The sequence below is a fragment of the Pimephales promelas genome, chromosome 21, assembly GCF_988280905.1.
Source record: "Pimephales promelas chromosome 21, fPimPro1.hap1.1, whole genome shotgun sequence".
Taxonomy (NCBI): domain Eukaryota; kingdom Metazoa; phylum Chordata; class Actinopteri; order Cypriniformes; family Leuciscidae; genus Pimephales; species Pimephales promelas.
In genome coordinates, this window is record NC_142789.1 from 1,480,277 (window position 1) to 1,501,250 (window position 20,974).

Sequence of the window (20,974 nt, forward strand, 5' to 3'; positions counted from 1 at the left end):
ATGGTTGTACTTGTCTTCTCTTGACCCAACGAATGTGTCCAGTAATGCATGAATAAAAACATTCCGCCACCTACTGGTAAAACTTATGTTTACCTTTGCTTATACTTTATTTCTACTACTTTAAACTTCATATTTGCAATATGTGGAAGACAAAATAAGTATAATATGAATCGTAATTACATATATAGCCTATATATAACGACAAATATGCAATGCACATCATTTAAAATGTTTAATATTATTGTACAAGTTCTCTAATCGTCTTTGTCACGTGTCGCTGAGCCTCTAGAGGGCGCTGTGTTGAAACTGAACACACATTAAACCGGAGTGTGTAGAGTTAACGCGGAGTGTGTTGCCTGGTGACGCCGAAGCCGAGTTCGCTGTTTCCTGCAACCTCTGTCACCCGAAACAAGTTTCAAACAGACAAATCACCGTCGATGCATTGAGGATAACGCGCTCACTTTACACGCACTCCTGTGGAGGGGCTTAAACACTCGCTATGTGATACAGAGAGCATCTCCGGAAGAGGATCATGGACAGTTACTTGTTCGTTCGAGTTGTGGGGAAGGGGAGCTACGGAGAGGTGAACCTGGTCAGACACAAATCAGACCGTAAACAGGTACGGGAACGGGAAAGAGTCACCGAATCACAACACACATCTTAGTTCATATCAGATTGTGTTGTTGTTGTTGTTGTTTTCACTGCTGAGAGTTATAGCCTCTTCCATAATGTCTAATTATTGAATTTACAGATTTTAAGAAAAAGTGTAGGAATTCTGTACTATTGTATGATGCATTAGTTAACACAAACTAACAATTAACAACACTTCGACATCATTCATTTATCTTAGTTAATGTTAATTTGCCAATACATGATTAAAATCAAATGTTGTGTTAGCATTGGTTGATGCACTGTGAACTAACATGAACAAAACTGTTAACTAACATTAACAAAGATTAATTAATACTGGAACGATACTGTCATTTTTTAACAAATGTATTGCTCATTATTAATTCAGGTTAAAAATGTATTAACTAATGGTAACAAATGAGACCTTATTGTAAATTGTTACCAAAATTCCTTGCATGCAACACTTATATATATATATATATATATATATATATATAACAGGCAAATTATGAGCCTATAGGATAATCCTATCAGAGTGATCATAAATATGTATGAAAAATATGAATCAGATCAATCTGTTAAGCATATAGGCCTAAAGCAATGTTTTAAGTGTTCTTATTGTTTGACTAATAATTGCTATAAAGGCAGTTGACATCCCGCTTTGTATAATGATCTAAAACTATTTGAAACAATTTTTGAACAGCATTTTTTCTTGTAAATTAAGTTTAAATTAAAATTTGATTTACTCTTTAATTAATTTTCATACATACCGTTTTTGTGATTGTTTAATTACTTATTTATTGTTGTTGTTTGTCAAGCAGGACTATTTAAAGTCGACATAAAACAAAAGTTTTCTTGCCTATTTTGACGATTATCTGCTTCTTCAGCGAGATCAAATGTGGGCGGGGCTTGATTATGTACATTGGGAATTGATTGGGTGGTTGTGGCTTGCTATTGGTGGATCTCATGTGAGTGACAGGTTGTCTCTGCAAGAGGGAGGTGAAGATATTTATATTAAAGATTATGAGGGAAAATCCAAAATGTATGTAAAAAAATCGTCATGGATAAATCATTTATAATAAGTACTGCAATGTTCCATAAAGAATAGGAATTGTCAATTTTGATTTCATGGTGACTTTAAATATACTCACAAAAATGATTAAAGTTGGTGAAAACCTTAATACATATACTTTCCTTTATACAAACTGAAAATAATGGAGATTTGGAAAATATGATTGCTGATATGTTTCATTCCTTCTTTGCACAACAAACTTTAAATTGTCTTCCTGAAGGGATAGTTCACTCCAAAACGATGTACTTACCCTCAAGTTGTTCCAACCCTGTATGAGTTTCTTTCTTCTGATGAACACAAAGGAAGATATTTTGAAGAATGTCAGGAGCGAGACAGTTGATGATGGACCCCATTGACGTCCATAGCAGGAAAAAAGAATACTATGGACGTCAATGGGGTCCATTTATTTACTGACATTCTGAACAGGGATAGTTCACCCAAACATGCAAACTCTGTCAGTAATGACTTTCCCTCATGTTATTCAACCCCGTAAGACTTTCGTTCATCTTCGGAACACAAATGAAGATATTTGTGATTAAATCTGAGTGCTGGATCACTCCTCCATAGGCTTCTTAAGGGATCGAAACTGGCCAGCCGAAAAGTTATGAAAGACATAAAATAGTCCGAGTGACGACAGCTGCTCAAACTGAAAGGAGTAGTTCACTTTTCAAAAAGCTTTTGCTGATAATTTACTCGCCCTCGTGTCATCCAAGATGTCCATGTCTTTCTTTCTTCAGTCGAAAAGAAATTAAGGTTTTTGATGAAAAACATTCCAGGATTTTCTCCATATAATGGACTTCAGTGGGAACCAAACGGTTCAAGGTCCAAAAGACACTTTCGGTACAAACTTCAAACTGTTCAAAGGGCTTTAAACGATTCCAGACGATGAGTGAGGGTCTCATCAAGCAAAACGTTATTAATAATTAATAAATAAATAACAAAGTTTACGTTTTATAAGCTCAAATGCTCGCCTTGCTCTGTTCCGTGATGCGCGTTCGTGACTCTCCTGTTCGAACTCGTTCATCAAAATGAACAAATCTTTTTCTGAGTCAATTCGTTTGTTTCGTTATTTGAATGAACCAAATGACTCGGAAAAAGATTTGTTCATTTTGATGAACGAGTTCGAACAGGAGAGTCACGAACGCGCATCACAGAACAGAGCAAGGCGAGCATTTGAGCTTATAAAACTTAAACTTTGTTATTTATTTATTAATTGAGCGATCGTTTCACTTGATAAGACCCTTATTCACCGTCTGGAATAGTTTAAAGCCCTTTGAAGCTGCACTGAAACTGTCTTTTGGACCTTGAACCGTTTGGTCCCCATTGAAGTCCATAATATGGAGAAAATCCTGGAATGTTTTCATCAAAAACCTTAATTTCTTTTCGACTGAAGAAAGAAAGACATGGACATCTTGGATGACACGGGGGCGAGTAAATTATCAGCAAAAGTTTTTTTCAAAAGTGAACTACTCCTTTAAGAAGCCCATGGAGGAGTGATCCAGCTCTCAGATTTAATTTGAAGTGAACTAATCCTTTAAAATGTAGACATTTTCCATAGGATTCATGTCTTATGTGCCAAGTTGTCTGGTTTTGGCAGTATGTGATCAAGAAGCTGAACCTGAGAACATCCTCCAGACGTGAACGGCGAGCCGCGGAGCAAGAGGCACAGCTCCTCTCTCAGCTCAAGCATCCCAACATAGTCACATACCGGGAATCGTGGGAAGGCGAGGACTGCCAGCTGTACATCGTGATGGGTTTCTGTGAGGGAGGAGATCTGTACCACAGACTCAAGCTGCAGAAGGGAGAACTGCTGCCCGAGAGACAGGTGGTGGAGTGGTTTGTTCAGATAGCCATGGCCCTTCAGGTACGTCCATATCCATCAGTCTGGCCAATCGAAGTTTCAGCTGAATAATAAAGCCTTTGCCTTTTTTTAATATCCGTAGTATTTACACGAGAAGCACATCCTGCATCGAGATCTGAAAACACAGAATATTTTCTTGACCAAAACCAATATAATCAAAGTGGGCGATCTGGGCATCGCACGAGTCTTGGAGAACCAGAACGACATGGCCAGCACTCTGATCGGCACACCGTACTACATGAGTCCAGAACTCTTCTCCAACAAACCTTACAACTACAAGGTACGGCATGCTCACAATGACCGCTAGTGCAACGATCAAAAGTGGCGTTGTGTTATCACTTTTTAACGCAAAAGTGTGTGAAATTTGATGTAGTATGCACTCCAGGCGGCTAGGTGGCGATGTGAAGCACTGCCACACAACAACACCAAGTCCGCGCGCCTGCGTACAAACTTCACTGTCCATTTCCTTAAATGTATACATGCATGTGTGTGTATATATATACACAATAATTATACACAGCACACACGCATATATTGTTGTGTAAACACAAACTTTCATTTTGGATGCGATTAATGGCAATTAATAATTGCTCAGCCCTAATTTATATATATATATATATATATATATATATATACTGTATATAAAATATATATGAAGAGTTCAGATGCAAAAGCCTCTAAATGCCATTTGAAATTTTCTTCTTTAATGATGATTTTTTATCAAACTTGTATATTTAAGTTCAGTGATTTCACTTAAATGGCAATGATAATTACCTATTAATTGTTATTTAAGTGAAATTACTGAACTTAAATATACAATTTTGATAAAAAATCATCATTAAAGAAGAAAATTTCAAATGGCATTTAGAGGCTTTTGCATCTGAACTCTTCATATATAGACAATAATTATACACAGCACACACGCATATATTGTTGTGTAAACACAAACTTTCATTTTGGATGCGATTAATGGCAATTAATAATTGCTCAGCCCTAATTTATATATATATATACTGTATATAAAATATATATACTATACTTCAAAAGTTTGGGTCAGTAAGATTTGTTTTAAAGAAATTATTAATATTATTCTGCAAGGATGCATTCAGTTTATCAAAAGTTAAAGTAGACTTTTACATTGTTACAAAACATTTCTATTTCAAATATGTTTGATGTTTTGTAATATATTTTTATTTTAGAATCCTGAAAATAGTTGATTACGGTTTTCACAAAAACAATATGAAGCAGCACCACTGTTTTAACATTCATAATAATCAGAAATATTTATTAAGCTCTAAATCCTCATATTAGAGTGATTTCTGAAGGATCATGTGACACTGAAGACTGGAGTAATGATGCTGAAAAATCAGCTTTACATCATAAAATAAAGAAATAGAAAACATTTCACAATTGTAATAATATTTCACAATATTACAGTTTTTATTTTATCAAATAAATGCAGTCTTGGTGAGCATGAGACACTTTTGTTAAAAGCATATACAATCTAACCAAACCCATACTTTTGAAATTGTTATATAAAATATAATTTGATATGTAAAACATTACATAATGTTATGGAGAATTGGCTTTAAAAAAAAAAGTAAAATATCAAACATAAAATGTCTGAGGATTTCTTCATTTTTAAGACAGAAATCTCAACGCTCCTAAAATAGCTTCTTTTTTTATTTATTTATTTATTTATTTTTTCACCCAAATGTTGTGTTTAAGACGAATCATTATGTCTGTTCATTTCAGTTATGTGTGTTTGTGTGTGTTTGCAGTCAGACATATGGGCTCTGGGATGTTGTGTGTACGAGATGGCGACTCTAAAACACGCCTTCAACGCAAAAGACATGAACTCTCTCGTCTATCGGATCGTCGAAGGGAAGGTAGAGGATTATATTCCTCGTCTGTTTCACAATATTTGCGTCAGAGCTTTCCGTTCATATCCTTACTCATTTCATCCCTCCTCATATTATATTAACAGTATTATTAATTATTCATTTTTAATATTCAGCTGCCCCAGATGCCGAGTAAGTACGACCCCCAGCTGGGAGACCTGATAAAGCGGATGCTGTGTAAGAGACCAGAGGACAGGCCGGACGTCAAACACATCCTCCGACAGCCGTATATCAAACACCAGATCTCCATGTTCCTGGAGGCCACTAAAGAGTACGTGCTTATTCCAACACAAGTCGCATTAATAGATTTCAATAGGTTTGCAACAAACAAATACTGTCCGATACGGGATGGGCAACGATTAATCGCGATTAATCGCATCCAAAATAAAAGTTTGTGTTTACGTAATATATGTGTGTGTGGTGTGTATAATTATTTTCTATTATATTTGTATACACACACATGCATGTATATATTTAAGAAATATTTGCAAGTATATACTTTATATATATTTATACATAATTATTAATACTATGTATAAATATAAATATTTGATATATTAAGAACACATTTTTCTTAACCCTTATGCTGCATTAGGGACATTTTTGGTCTTTTGCAGTTTAATTTCTTTGACCATTTTGGCTGTTTTAATGCAAATGGTATGAAATTTGGCAAAATTGTGACTTTTTGGATACATGTAAAAAATGTGATCCCATTTTGCAAAATATGTATAACACACACTGTGTAGATCAAATAGTAACACTCAGCACCATAAAGACCAAAAATGGCCCATTGAAACCCATTAAATCTGAGGCTGTCAGTAATACATGAAACATGATTTTTGCACAAACATCCTTTCATTTTGAAGCAAAAGCATTATATTTGCATTATATAGTGTATTCCACCAGATGACGTCACTACATATTTATTCCCTATGGGTGGAAATGCACCTTATTTTAGGCAATAGGCAATGTTTAATAGGTGGCCATTTTTGGTCTCTAACGCGCTAAGTGGGATTTTTTTTGCAAAGCGGGACTGTGATAATCCAAATCTAAAGTTTTCTCTTTGCATTTAGTTAATTGAACATAATTGAATTTTTGTGTTTTTTCCTCTTATACAAATCGATGGTTTCGCAAACAAAACTGGTAATTAAAGAAATCCTGAAATTGAATACATTTTTGGTAGTTATGATGAGGACTGATGCTGGTTAAAAGATTTAACTTGGTAAAAGTGGAAAATAATAATAATATATAATATTTTAGGCAATGTTTAATATGTGGCCATTTTTGGTCCTTAATGCACTCAACGGTGTTAAAAATCTAATGCAGCACAAGGGTTAAATATATACATGCATGTGTTAGTATTTATATATACAAAATAATTATACACACCACACACACATATATCATGTAAACACAAACTTTTATTTTGGATGCGATTAATCGCGATTAATCGTTGCCAATCCCTACTCTCTTTTTTTAGTCTTTTGTTATTGCGCAACAGACATTATACCATCTGTAATATTGGCCTTTTTCATGCTGTAGCCAAGCTATAAATTGCCTTATAAAAATCAGCGGCTGATACAACGGTACATCTCTAGTTGTAACGGTACACAAAGATGACGCTTCGGTACATACCTTGGCTTTGAGGTCACAGTTCGGTATGTTTTTGGTACAGGAGGGGGAAAAAACTAACTTTTTTCTATTTTTTTTAATCAATATCGCTGCAGTTTATGCTGATGCTGTAATTGGCGCGAGAGATTTGAAGTGCTTTTACTTGTTGATGCTAATATGCAAATATTTTAGCATACGGTTAGGATTATTGGGCTCTCGTCATCTTTTTGACACGCATGCTCTCCGGCACTTGTTCATTGAAGTCTGCACATTTAAAGTTAAATTCTGACTAGCTTTCTGTCAGGAAAATCCTTTATGAGACATTGAAAAACTTGGATTAAGTGAGTATATACATCTGTAAGATGAAAGCCATGTAGGTTTATGATTTAATTGAAAGTGCTTAATTTAAAGCATTTCTCATCATGTTTAAGACCGGTTGGATTGTGCACTTGTTGGGGAGCAACTCACTCGGTGTGCTTCATTAATTTTCAGATGTGTTGCGACCAGTGTTGGGTGTAATTAATTACTAAGTAATTAGTTACTGTAATTTAATTACTTTTCCCTTGAAAATGTAAAGTAAGGGATTACTCTTCATTTTCCTGTAATTTAATTACAGTTACTTCTGATGTAATTGAGGTAAATACTTTGTATGGATCAATCCGATCTCACAGCGATTCGTATGCATTTTATGAGGCGTCTAAATCGTATGACCGCACTCGTACAAATTCGTATGAATTATTGTAAAATATGTATGAAAAAAGTGTGAAATGTCATGAGATCAGACATAAAACAATAGTGGGTTTAACATCAAAATGTACTGTCTGATGTTAAAAAGTCTGTTTTTATAATATAACCTTCTCCTTGGTCAGTTTAAGGATAATTCATGCAATTTTATTGTATTTATTTGAAAGAATTAACAGATTCATGTCTATCCTTGTATTATTCAGCTGGTTGAGATTGATATGGGATTTTGAAAGTAATTAGTAATTAAAAGTAATTAAATACTTTTTAAAGAGAGTAATTAGTACAGTAATCTAATTGCACTGTTGAAGAGGTAATTAGTAACTAGTAATTAACTACTTTTTTCGAGTAACTTACCCAACACTGGTTGCGACATCAAAATATATTGATTTAAACGATATTGATCCACAAAAGGAGCAAAATCAGAGTTTAAAATTACGTTCCGCACACAGAGCAGTGATTAAAACAACATGTTGGTTCACGTGTACAAGTTATAATAAGTGTACCTTTCCACCCCTTGTTTACAATGTTCTGTCCTGTTACTGATCTAACAGGAAAACTGCCAAATCACGGAAAAATGCAACGAACAGCAAACCCAGTGCCGGATCAGATGGCTCGACCAAACCAAATCATGAAGTCCAGCCTCAGTGTTTGAACTCTGAGTCAAAGACCAGAAGAAGAAAGGTAGGATGAAGCGGCTGATTTTTAAGACCCTGTGTGTGGACATGATCTCAGTTCATCTGTTTTGTTTTCCACATTTCATAGGTTGAAGAAAATAACTTGAACCGACAACAACTCTGTAACGGTGCAGTGGAAAATGTGGTTCCTGACCCACCCTTGCCCCCCAAATCTCCCAATCGGGACATTCTTAACTCAACAGGCCAATCTTTAACCACTATTAGCGATATTGACATTGAAATCCAATCCCAGAAACAAAGAAAAGCCAAGCCACCACAGCCAAAGCCCAGCAGCCATCAAAACCACAAGCCTCCATCTGTGAGCATGAAGAAAGAGACACAGCCTCGGGAACAAGAGTCGGAGGAGAAGATGTCATTGAGATCTGAAAGCTCAAACACTCCCAAACCTGCAGATCGAACCAAAAACAAGGCTCTCGAAGCAAGTATGGATCTCAAAGACGACACCATGAAGCTCCTGCAGGACCTCCCGTACGAGCCCCCTGAACTACATCTCAGTGCTGAGAGAAAGCCCGACAGCCGAAGAAGCTCAGCTGATGATGCCTGTGTCATACAGGATGGTCCCGCGGGAAGTTCAACTGAGGAGAGCGAGGTACGTCACTGTGATGGATCCAATCAAAGCTTCTGATAGGTTTGCTTAAAGGACAAGTTCAGTATTTAAAGCCCTGTTTTAAGTTTACTTTAAAAAAAAACTTTTGCTGATAATTTACTCACCCCCCCCGTGTCATCCAAGATGTCCATGTCTTTCTTTCGTCAGTCGAAAAGAAATTAAGGTTTTTGATGAAAACATTCCAGGATTTTCTCCATATAATGGACTTCAATGGGGTCCAAACGGTTCAAGGTCCAAATGAGAGTTTCAGTGCAGCTTTAAAGGGATTTAAACGATTCCAGATGATGAATAAGGGTCTTATCAAGTGAAACGATCACTCATTTAATAAATAAATAATAAAGTTTAAGTTTTATAAGCTCAAATGCTCGCCTTGCTCTGTTCTGTGATGCGCGTTCGTGACTCTCCTGTTCGAACTCGTTCATCAAAATGAACAAATCTTTTACTGAGTCAACTTGTTCATTTCGTTCGTTGAATGAACCAAATGATTCGGAAAAAGATTCGTTCATTTTGATGAACGAGTTCGAACAGGAGAGTCACGAACGCGCATCACAGAACAGAGCAAGGCGAGCATTTGAGCTTATAAAACTTAAACTTTGTTATTTATTTTTTAAATGAGCGATCGTTTCGCTTGATAAGACCCTTATTCATCGTCTGGAATTGTTTAAAGCCCTTTGAACAGTTTGCACTGAAACTGTCTTTTGGACTTTGAATCGTTTTGACCCTATTGAAGTCCATTATATGGAGAAAATCCTGGAATGTTTTCATCAAAAACCTTAATTTCTTTTCGACTGAAGAAAGAAAGACATGGACATCTTGGATGACACGGGGGTGAGTAAATTATCAGCAAAAGTTTTTTTTAAAGTGAACTCCTCCTTTAAAGTCCCTCTTATATTGATGGACTTTAATATGTTTTTATGATCTGTGCTTAAAGAAAGATTCACAATGAAAGGGGTAATGGACCAAACATGTTTTAACTCTGTCATTATTCACTCACTCTCTCATGTCATTCCAAACCTGTATGACTTTCTTTCTTGTGTGGAACGTAAAAGGAGATATTTTTAAAAAATGTCTGTTTTTGTCCATACTATGGAAGTCAATGGTCACCAAAACTGTTTGGTCACCAATCATGTTCTTCGAAATGTTCCACACAAGAAAGAAAGTCGTACAGGTTTGGACCAACATCAGGGTGAGTAGAAGATCAGTTTTCAGGAACTATCCCTTTCATTTATTTGACTGATTGATTTGATTGATTGATCGATTGATCGATTGATTGATTGATTGATTAATTAATTGATGTATTTTGTGTCCTTCACATTGCAGGGAAGTTTAGACTCCACAGAGAAACTACTCAAGCCTGTTCCTGTCATTTTAATGGTAAAACACTGTCCAACTTTCTTTCTTTCTTTCTTTCTTTCTTTCTTTCTTTCTTTCTTTCTTTCTTTCTTTCTAATACTTTTATTTAAAGATATTTATGAAAATGTATATTGTAAAATGTATACTTGAAATACATGTATATAGTTATATTAATATTACATAAATATTGGTATATAATGGTAAATAATGGTAACACTTTACAATTAGGTTCATTAGTTAACTAAAATGAACTAACAAATGAACAGTACTTCTTCAGCATGCATTAATCTTACCAATACATTATTACATTTATCAATACATTATTAAAAACCAAAGGTTGTGTTTGTTAACATTAGTTAATGCACTGTGAACAAACAATGAACAGCTGGATATTTACAAATACAGTAACAAATGCATTGCTCATTGTCAGTTAATGTTAGTTAATACATTTACTAATGTTAACTAATGAACTTTATTTTAAAGTGTTACCTTATTAATAGTACAAATATTTACTTTAACCCTCTGGGGTTGTTCGGCCCAAATGGTCCCGAAGAATTCAAATACATTTTTTTTTGAAATCACAGCTTCATCGGAATGATCCGAAATTTGGTTAATTTGTTGGTATTTGGTATTTGAACACCCAAAAAAATTGGGGACAGGATGTGAATAGTCTCAGTGGTTGTAAAAAAAATAGTCACACTTGGGGTGTTCGGGTCCAAATGGACTTGCATGGAAAATGAATGGGAAATTGGCAAAAATGTGAAAATACTGAGCTTTTTTGTGCGTACAATCTACAAATCAGCCACGATCTTGAAAAAAAAGCACACAACAGTGAAGGGGTGAATTTATAAAACATCAAGAGTGCAAAACAGACACATCCAGACACACACACAAACACACTTTTATACACAAACACACCAAAAATTCAGATTTTACATGTGTTTTGCATTTTTAAAATGCTCAGTTTGTCCACCAGATGGCACCCATCTCATTTCAAAAATTGCTTTTATGAGGCCTAGGCTTGACTCTAAAATGAAATTCAGCTTTAAAAAAAAAAAAAATCTATATTTTTTCTATTACGTTCAATGGGGGGAAATTTTGTCATAATTTTTGCATTAGTACTAATTATATATATATATTTTTTTTAAATTTTCTCAAAACACCAAAAAAGAAAAGAAAAAATATAAAAAAAAAAAACGAGTAAAAAAAAAAAAATCATGTTTTTTTTTTTTTTTTTTTTTAAATATGAATCGCACCCTTTGGGTCCATTTGGGCCCGAACACCCCGAGTGTGACTCTGAAACGAACAACCCCAGAGGGTTAAACCCATCCCTAATAGTAAAACACTTGAAGGATTTTTCTAGCAATATAAGGAAAGTGCTGTTGAACAACCAGTTGTGCCAGCATAGATAATTATGTATGTAAATATGACTTTTAGTGAGGTTTTATTGATGGTTGAAATAGAGAATGATGAATGAATGAATTGATAGATAGTTGTTTTTGAGTGACTAATTATAACATTTTATATTGTATATTTTGTACCTGCTCGGGGACTGCAGATGGAAACTAGCTTAAGCTAAATCTGGTGCAAAGCATCTTTAATTAATGTTTTTTTTGCACATTGTCCCTGTTGAAATAAATAAATAAATGAAATGAAATGAAATGAAATTTTGATGGTGATTGAAATACAGACTTTTTGTGCAAATCATTGATTAATTAATTGTGGTTGCTGCTGTTGTGTATTACAAAAATATTTCTAATCCTTTAAATAATATTTAAACATTACTGGTAATAACATTTAGGAGCCATGCATTTCCGAGTCCACGGCGCTCTCGGAGGAAAGCAGAGCCGCTCTTCCTCCTCCTTCCTCTTCCTCCGAACCGTCCCTGTCACGTCAGCGCCGGCAGAGGAAGAAGGACACGTCTCTGCAAGAACACAACACTCATCAAGTGAGAAGCTTGAGAATTGGAAATCTACTATTTTATAACTTATAAAGAATTACTACAAGCCAGAATGAATTAACATTCTCTTTTTATATTGTGTGTCGCTGATCTTACTCACTAAAACCTCTGTGTGTTCAGGTCAAAGCCGTGCCCAGACCTCTGCCGCCTCTTCCTGAAGATATCCCATCAGTAAACCGTGCACAGGAAGTCCAGAGTAACTCTGAGAACAACAGGCCTACCGATCTCTCATCCAGGAACGCTCCAGAACAGCAGGTTGTAACGTTTCCACACTCTCTGATTTTTAGTTTGGTTTGGTTTCTTTAATGCTGGGGTGCCAGACAGGGTTTCTGTCAATAATTTAGTTCAGTTTGCAAAAACGTTCTTGTGCAGTCTGGTTTGTCTTTCACAAAACCCCTCACTTATTTGAGAAAATAATTGCCATACAATAATCACATAAACACTCTTAAATAGACCCCTGCATTCAATATGACAGACAACTCAAAGTCATTCAAATATGTATTTTAGCAAATCACAACACCGTTCCAAGTGTCTCAAATGGCTTTTTTAGTTTGAGTAGGAAGAAAAAAACAAAACAAAACAAAACAAAAGTTTGTTTCGATCACAGAGGTTACAAAAAAAAAATGAGCTCAAGTCCCAAGATCAGCAGTAATTCCAACAGTCCAGTTCATATAGTTCAATAATCCACAAAGTTAATAAGGGAAAAAATATATATAAATACATTTCCCCAATCAAAAACAGTCAACAGTCAAAACAGTCATCCAGAACCGGCCTAGTGTACTCACGAATCCTTCTTACTTGAAAAATCCGCTCCACGTTTTACATCATTTTTGTGTTTTTTATAACCTCTGTGGTGGAACAAACTTTTGAACTGGGTTTTATTTTGTTTTTTTTTCTTCCTACTCAAACTAAAAAAGCCATTTGAGACACTTGGAACTGTGTTGTGGTTTGCTAATATATTTGAGTGGATTAAGGTGAACTGTAAACTACAGTATATCCATGTGGAGAGTGCTTGTGTGGCTTCATGTATCTTTTAAACAATTTGTTTGAATCTGTGAGTTTGTTGTTAATAAAAATCCCTACTTACAGAATCGCCCACTGTCTGCTCGGGAAAGGAGAAGACTGAAGCAATTACAGGAGAACTCCAGACAGCAAGGTTTGTGAAAATGTTTAAAAAACAATAACAATATGAATGGAAAAATTACTGCAAAAGTAGACCAAAAGCTTGTTCACGTGCACTCCATATTCCCTTGGCACACTGAGTCTGAAATTCGGAAAATTTTAGCATGTTAAAAAATAAATACGTCAATCACATTTGCACACTGCCTCCAAAAACGTTCATCCATCAAAAAAAAAAAAAAAATCTAATGGGGTTCGTTTTTCTTTGTTTTTCGCAACCGTAGCGAGCAGTTGTTCAGAGCCACCGAATCAGAAATACGACTTTTTAGGACTTTGTCTTGTAAATGCTAATTGTCTTGTCCACTTCAGTGATGTATGCTAAGCTATGCTAAAAGCGGTACCGCCAGACCCGGAGATCGGCTGAATGGATTCAATAACGGTAAAACGCAACGGTTTAACTCTGGGGGAGTTGTAAAATGAGCGTATTTCCAAAAAAAGTGGAGTATCCCTTTAAGAACAGTATTGGCGGATCAAAGCCAGACGTTTCTGCACGTGTCCATTAGCATGCATGAGCACCATGATCAAAGCCCACAGGTGCTGCATACATGAATTCAGATAAAAGGAGATTTAGTACAGTTTAATGAGAATGATTCCTTCTTTTCTTTTCTTTGAAGCAGTGTCCGCTGTCAGAAGGGCATCTTGTGACGTCCCCTCATTAGACCGTAAGCAGACAGATGAGCTACACTACCCGAGACCTGCCAGCACAACCTTGGAAACAAAAAAGGTACGTCTAATGTTTCGTCCTCGACTCAGAACGGTCGTTCAAACACCATACACTTCATACTTGCAGTGTAAGAGCATTTAGACAGAAGCAGAGTCCTTGCTTAACCCTCAGGTGCTCTTCGGTCATTTCTGACCGAAACATTTTCTGTTTTGAAATTTTTAAAATCACAGCTTCATCAGAATGCTATGAAACTTGGTGACTTCTATGGCATTATGTATGTGAACACAAAAAAAAAATTGAGGTCATGATCCGAGCATGCTAAGTGGTGTTAAAAAAAAATAGTCATGCTTGTGGGCTTTGGTCAAAAATGACCGACCCATAGGAAATGAATGGGAAATCGACAAAAAAAAAATAATTCTCTGAATTTTTGTATGTACAATCGACAAATCGGCCACAATTTTTAAAAAAAGTACACCACAGGAAAGGGGTGACACTCTACAACATCTAGAGTGCAAAACAGACAAACCCACCCACACACACACACATACAAACACACTTTTATACACATACACACCAATAAATTTTGATTACAAAAAGTATGTTTTGAATTTTTAAAAATCACAGCTTCATCGGAATGTTACGAAACTTTGTGAGTTTTATGGCATTGGGTATGTGAACACACAAAAAATTGAGGTCATGATCTGAGCATGCTAAGTGGTGTTAAAAAAAATAGTCACACTTGTGGTCTTTGGTCAAAAATGACCCCCATAGGAAATGAATGGGAAATTGTAAAAAAAAAAAAAAAGAAAAAAAAAATATGAATTTTTTATTTTGTCAATTTTTTTTAATAAGAAATAGTTTTTGAAATTGTTTCAACTATATATTCAAATCCACCAACAACAACAACAACAAAAAAAATGTGTTCATAAACAGCTGGGGAATTCACATGCCTCTCCATAGAGAGCTGTACATCCCATCTAGTGGTCACACCATGATTCTATGCCTTTTCTCTATACTGTAACCAGATGGTGCTAATTTTCTTCAAAAATTCTTCCTAGACTCTATATTAAACTAAAATACTGCATTAATATTTAAAAAAAAAAAATATATATATATATAGAAAAATATATATATTTTTCCATGGCAAAAATAAACAATAAATATTGCATAAATATTAATAAATTCAATTAAATTGTCTCAAAATACCAAATTAAAAAGAATAAATATTATAGAACAAAAATAAATTGCATTGGTTTTATTGGGATGGAGAAAGTTTCATTTTTAGGTGTCCGGTCACTTTTGACCGGAAAGATAACAAGTGTGACTCCGAAACGAAGAGCACCTGAGGGTTAAAGGCATAGTTCACCCAAAAATCAAAATCCTGCCGTTGCCACTCTTTCTTCTGTGGGACATTTAGATATTTTGGAAAAAAGTGTATTTTTTCATGCAGTGGTTCCCAAAATTCTTCATATGATCTTATATCAGATCTTCTATATAAGAAGTTCATACAGGTCTGGAACAACATGAGGGTGAGTAAATGATGACAAAAGTTTCATTTTGTGATGAACTATCCCTTTAAATTTCACATGTAATAAAACCTGTTTCATCTTGACATTAAATAAGTATACTCTATGAGCGGTTCTGGTTCCCAAACATTTTCGCGTCACACTACTGAGGAATTTAACATCCTTCTGCGTAACCTCTCTCTTTCACTCTTCCACTGCAGTCACTCCTTTTCCGTTAAGGGACAATAGAGAAATATGCAGTGATGGTAAAAATGAAGTGATACTTTTACATATTAAACTACAACCACCAATAGGTCTTAATGAGTGAGTCAAGTCATTCAGTAAAGAAGCAAATCGCTGTAATTATGAACGAATCATTGAATCATTGACTCACGATTCATTCAAAACCACAGATTCGTTCATGAAAAACAACTGTATTCAGTTCTGCTGTGACTTGGTTGAAATTTTGGAAATTTGGGAAAAATTGCATTCTTTCTCGTATAATAGATTATAAACATTAAAAACCAGAACTCGCACACAGTATGTTTTTGTATTGAAGAGAGTTTGAGTCTTAAAGCCTGTGTCTATAATTGGCTCTGTGCTAAAAGTGCTAAATCCTCACTTTTACAAACTGCAGTGATGTAGTGTTATTTGCTAAGGCCTCAGTCTCTGCACGCAGCCGTATGCTCGCTACTTGTGTGGATGCAGTCCGTTTTGACCGCAAAACTTGAGGTAATTTGATTGGATGGCATGTTATTTGACCTTTTACAGCATTTTGCCTGTTATAAATCTATAAATACATGCTCAGTTTTAGTGTTATTTTAAGGTTTCTTCACGTTAGCCTCTGTCACCTTACGTACCCCTCTGCTCTATGACATCATCTCAATGTTACACATCATCACCTTAGAATCCAAGATCTCAGCTGGTTGGTCTAAAGGGATCTGACTTGGACAGTTTTGGTTGTCTTTGTGTCTCAGGAGAGGAAGTCTGATGAAGACGAGTGTAGTTCCTCCACCAGCTCCACTGAACGCTCAGAGGGGGACTACAGAGAACGGTAAGACCTCACACTAATTTGAACACACACTAATACTGTGTTTGACCCTCTTTCGCCTTAATTCTCTGTGGCATTGATTCAACAAGGTGCTGAACGCATTCTTTAGAAATGTTGGCCCATATTGATAGGATAGCATCTTGCAGTTGATGGAGATTTGTGGGATGCACATCCAGGGCACGAAGCTCCCGTTCCTCTACATCCCAAAGATGCTCTACTGGGTTGAGATCTGGTGACTGTGGCGGCCATTTTAGTACAGTCAACTCATTGACATGTTCAAGAAACCAATTTGAAATGATTCCAGCTTTGTGACATGGTGCATTATCCTGCTGGAAGTAGCCATCAGAGGATGGGGACATGGTGGCCATAAAGGGATGGACATGGTCAGAAACAATGCTCAGGTAGGCCATGGCATTTAAACGATGCCCAATTGGCACTAAGGGGCTTTAAGTGTGCCAAGAAAACCATTACACCACCACCACCAGCCTGCACAGTGGGAACAAGGCATGATGATCCATGATCTCAATCTGTTTACACCAAATTCTGACTCTACCAACAGAAATCGAGACTTATCAGACCAGGCAACATTTCTCCAGTCTTCAACTGTCCAGTTTTGGTGAGCTCTTGCAAATTGTCGCCTCTTTTTCCTATTTGTAGTGGAGATGAGTGGTACCCGGTGGGGTCTTCTGCTGTTGTAGCCCATCCGCCTCAAGGTTGTGTGTGTTGTGTCTTTGCTGCATACCTCGGTTGTAACGAGTGGTTATTTCAGTCAAAGTTGCTCTTCTATCAGCTTGAATCAGTCGACCTCTGACCTCTCGCATCAACAAGGCGTTTTCGCCCACAGGACTGACCCATACTGGATGTTTTTCCCTTTTCACTCCATTCTTTGTAAACCCTAGAAATGGTTGTGTGTGAAAATCCCAGTAACTGAGCAGATTGTGAAATACTCAGACACCAACAACCATTGCTTAAATCCCCTTTCTTTCCCATTCTGACATTCAGTTTGGAGTTCAGGAGATTGTCTTGACCAGGACCACACCCCTAAATGCACTGAAGCAACCGCCATGTGATTGGTTGATTAGATAATTGCATTAATGAGAAATTGAACAGGTGTTCCTAATAATCCTTTAGGTGTTCTTCGCATTGTTTACTGCCTGTAACAGTGAGTGACTAAAGGCCAATTTTTTTTAAAATTATGTTTTATACAGAAAGTGTGAGACCAGTGAGATGCAAGACTTGGTTCAAATGATGACTCAGACATTACACATGGATGCCAGAGATGTATCCCTGCCTGAGTTCAAACTAAACAGGAAGTACAGGGACACCCTGATGCTTCATGGGAAATCCAGAGAGGGGCAGGGGGATTTCCAAATTAGTGGCTTCCCATTAGGTAACTAAGTTTTTTTTTTTTTTTCCCAGTAACATTCACAGCATATCTTTAAATTCCTTTAAAACAGAAAATTGCAAATGTTAAATATTTTTTGAACAAATGTGAATCGAGTAATTCTTCATTGATTAGTACAGTACACTAGTCTGATATTCCTAATGTTCTGTATGTAGATGACAGCACGGGTCCAGCGAAGGTCAGGAGAGTGATGGAGCACTTGCGGACAGATGTGGTGAAAGCACTCGGTGTGAAGCTGTTGGACAGAGTCCTGGACGTCATGCAGGAAGAGGATGAAGTTAAGAGAGAGGTAAGTTAGCTAAAGTCCTTGAGCTTTAGAAAGACATCAGAATCAATACGCCATTGAAAATGATGTCTACAAACAAATCATGATTCAGTATTTTTCATAATCAGTATTTTTGATACAGTGCAGGAACAACTGAGACCACACGTACACAAAAATTACACTCTGGGGGGCCTTAAGATTACATTTCATGCATGATATTTAATCATATTTATAAAACTGCATTATAGCTCAAGTCTGCTTAAAAATTAAGTTTGTGTATGTGTAAGTGGTTTGGGGAATCATTTATGAATACTAATTCACAAATTGATGTGAGAATGCACATATTGTGAGTTAAACAAATTTCTTGTGCATATAAATCTTAATTATCCATGCAAATAGTGCATGAGACCCATTGATGTTAGAGTACTGGTTACCCTTTATTTTCCTGTTCATATTATCCCTGTAAAGCTGCCCCAACTAAAGCACACACTAATCACCATAATGGTGACTTAAAAATATGACTTTTCTCCTTTTTATCTTCAGTAATGCCCAATCATCACTCAATTAATCACTTAATTATCTCATTAACTTTTATCACTGGAGTTTTTGCTGTGTTCCTTTTAGGAGAACATTCTGGGAACCAAAATAAAACTACCCGCTGAAAACATTATTAGAACTTTGTGGTAACAAAACATTTCTAGCTGGGGCTTCGAAACAATCTGTATTGTAGGTGTTTACTAAAGGGGATGTATTTAAAACAGTTTGCTAAATGGATTGTAATTTTAAAAGACATAAATAGTAGGGCTGGGTAATAAATATCGATTTCTCGATATTAATCGATTCTCATTTTTACGAACCGATATCGATTCTTAAATCTCAAGAATCGATTAGTCATCCTGTTTCATTTGAATGTATGGGACATTGTATCGCGGCTGCGCGCATCCAAAAAATCGCAATAATCTTTGTCCTTTGTTACTAAACAAAGTCTCAATTTTCAAATTACGTCTATTTTCTTTAGAAATTCAAAAACATAAATAGCGTTTTGGCGCTGTGGCTTGAGCAGCAGCGCTAATCTCTCTCTCGGCTCAATAATACCAGTCACAGCACGAAATAAACATGAATGAGCATCTGAAAGTGTGTTAAAGATAGAGTACAACTTATCCAAATCCGTTCATGTCACATTGATTCGCTCAATCTGCGTTTCATCCGTGGAAAGACGTCAGTTAAACAGCTTGTAATCAATGTCATGTATCGTCATATTTACCTCAGAAAACCCGTTAGTCCACACTCGTTAGTGTTCTTCAATATTTAATGCATATTTGAATAAATCTGGCAAGTTTTTTTTTTTTATGACAGCCACCATTTAAATGTTTATATTTCATATAATCTTCTTATTATAAAAAGAAATAAAAGTGTAATTTAAGTGTTCGTAAAACTACAAAACAGTTCATTATTACCTTCATATTAGGCTAATGAAGCCTATAGGCTACAACTAGACTCCCATAGTTTACAGATTTGATTCCCGTGAGAAAAATTGCCATTTATTGTAACTGATATCCAAAATAATCGATATTTAATCGAAATCGAATCGAATTGTGAAATTTGTCTCAATACCCAGCCCTAATAAATAGAAGTTAGACTGTTATTTCTATTCTTTTTTCTATCCAGCATTTACTGCATGAGCAAATGGGGGAGGAGAAATACAAGCGGTACGCGGTAAAAGTGCGACAGCTGAAGTTCTTTGAGGACGTCGCGTTCAAAGATTGAGCCAGATCAGATGCGCACGAGGATCGCTAGCGAAACACCGATGATGGGCACTTCACTGAAGCCTCCTATCAACAATCACTGTTACTTTTGTAAATATATTGTGATAAAACTGAGCTTAACACTAGATCTGCAACAAAGCTATGTTATTATGCACCCTCTAAATTTCACAAAAGCATTATTTTATATTGGAAATGTGAACCTATGCTATGGTGATAGCAATCTTGAATTTAATAGCAAGACGTTGGAAATAGTTTAATAGTTCTATTTTCTGGACTGTATATTTATGATGAATAATGTAATGATTTTTAATAAATGACATTTTCAGGAATGCTGTTTCCTCTTTTTGCATCAACCCTAAAACCGTATTCTGGACAAATGTGGGCAAAATAATTTTGATTTATTTTTAAAAAATACTTCTCTTGATCTGAGCGGTGCAAGACTTGGCTACTTTTCCTAAGTTTGCCTCCTGAACACACACACAAAAATTTTTTTGACTCAATTCTACAATGTTAAGTGGGTAACTAAATCTTGTATTTGGGTAAAAAATGGGCACCCATAGAAATGAATTGGAAAAACTGTAATTTAGAGCATTCTAAAATAAGGCAAAATAAGACCCCAGGTGACGGCAAAGTCACTTCATCTTTAGGTTTGAGCTCTAAGAACTTATTGGAATGATATTTTAATGTAGTTAAAAAAAATCAAAC

The 20,974-nt window shown here is 35.8% G+C and overlaps 1 protein-coding gene across 2 annotated transcripts; it reads left to right on the forward strand.

Annotated features, from left to right (window-relative positions):
* The first annotated feature begins 346 nt into the window (after nucleotides 1-346).
* nek4 (NIMA-related kinase 4) lies at nucleotides 347-20,598 on the forward strand. Of its 2 annotated transcripts, none has more exons than XM_039656396.2 (16): nucleotides 347-619; nucleotides 3,300-3,566; nucleotides 3,646-3,843; nucleotides 5,345-5,452; nucleotides 5,581-5,735; nucleotides 8,371-8,500; nucleotides 8,582-9,103; nucleotides 10,442-10,495; nucleotides 12,276-12,422; nucleotides 12,555-12,689; nucleotides 13,524-13,590; nucleotides 14,228-14,337; nucleotides 16,760-16,836; nucleotides 18,042-18,223; nucleotides 18,394-18,527; nucleotides 20,172-20,598. In XM_039656396.2, the coding sequence occupies exons 1-16, from the start codon at nucleotides 533-535 to the stop codon at nucleotides 20,268-20,270; spliced, it is 2,472 nt and encodes an 823-aa protein (XP_039512330.2). In that variant the 5' UTR covers nucleotides 347-532; the 3' UTR covers nucleotides 20,271-20,598. The 2 variants fall into 2 exon arrangements, with proteins under 2 accessions (XP_039512330.2, XP_039512331.2); XM_039656397.2 differs by having other exon boundaries at nucleotides 14,231-14,337.
* The last annotated feature ends 376 nt before the right edge of the window (nucleotides 20,599-20,974 follow it).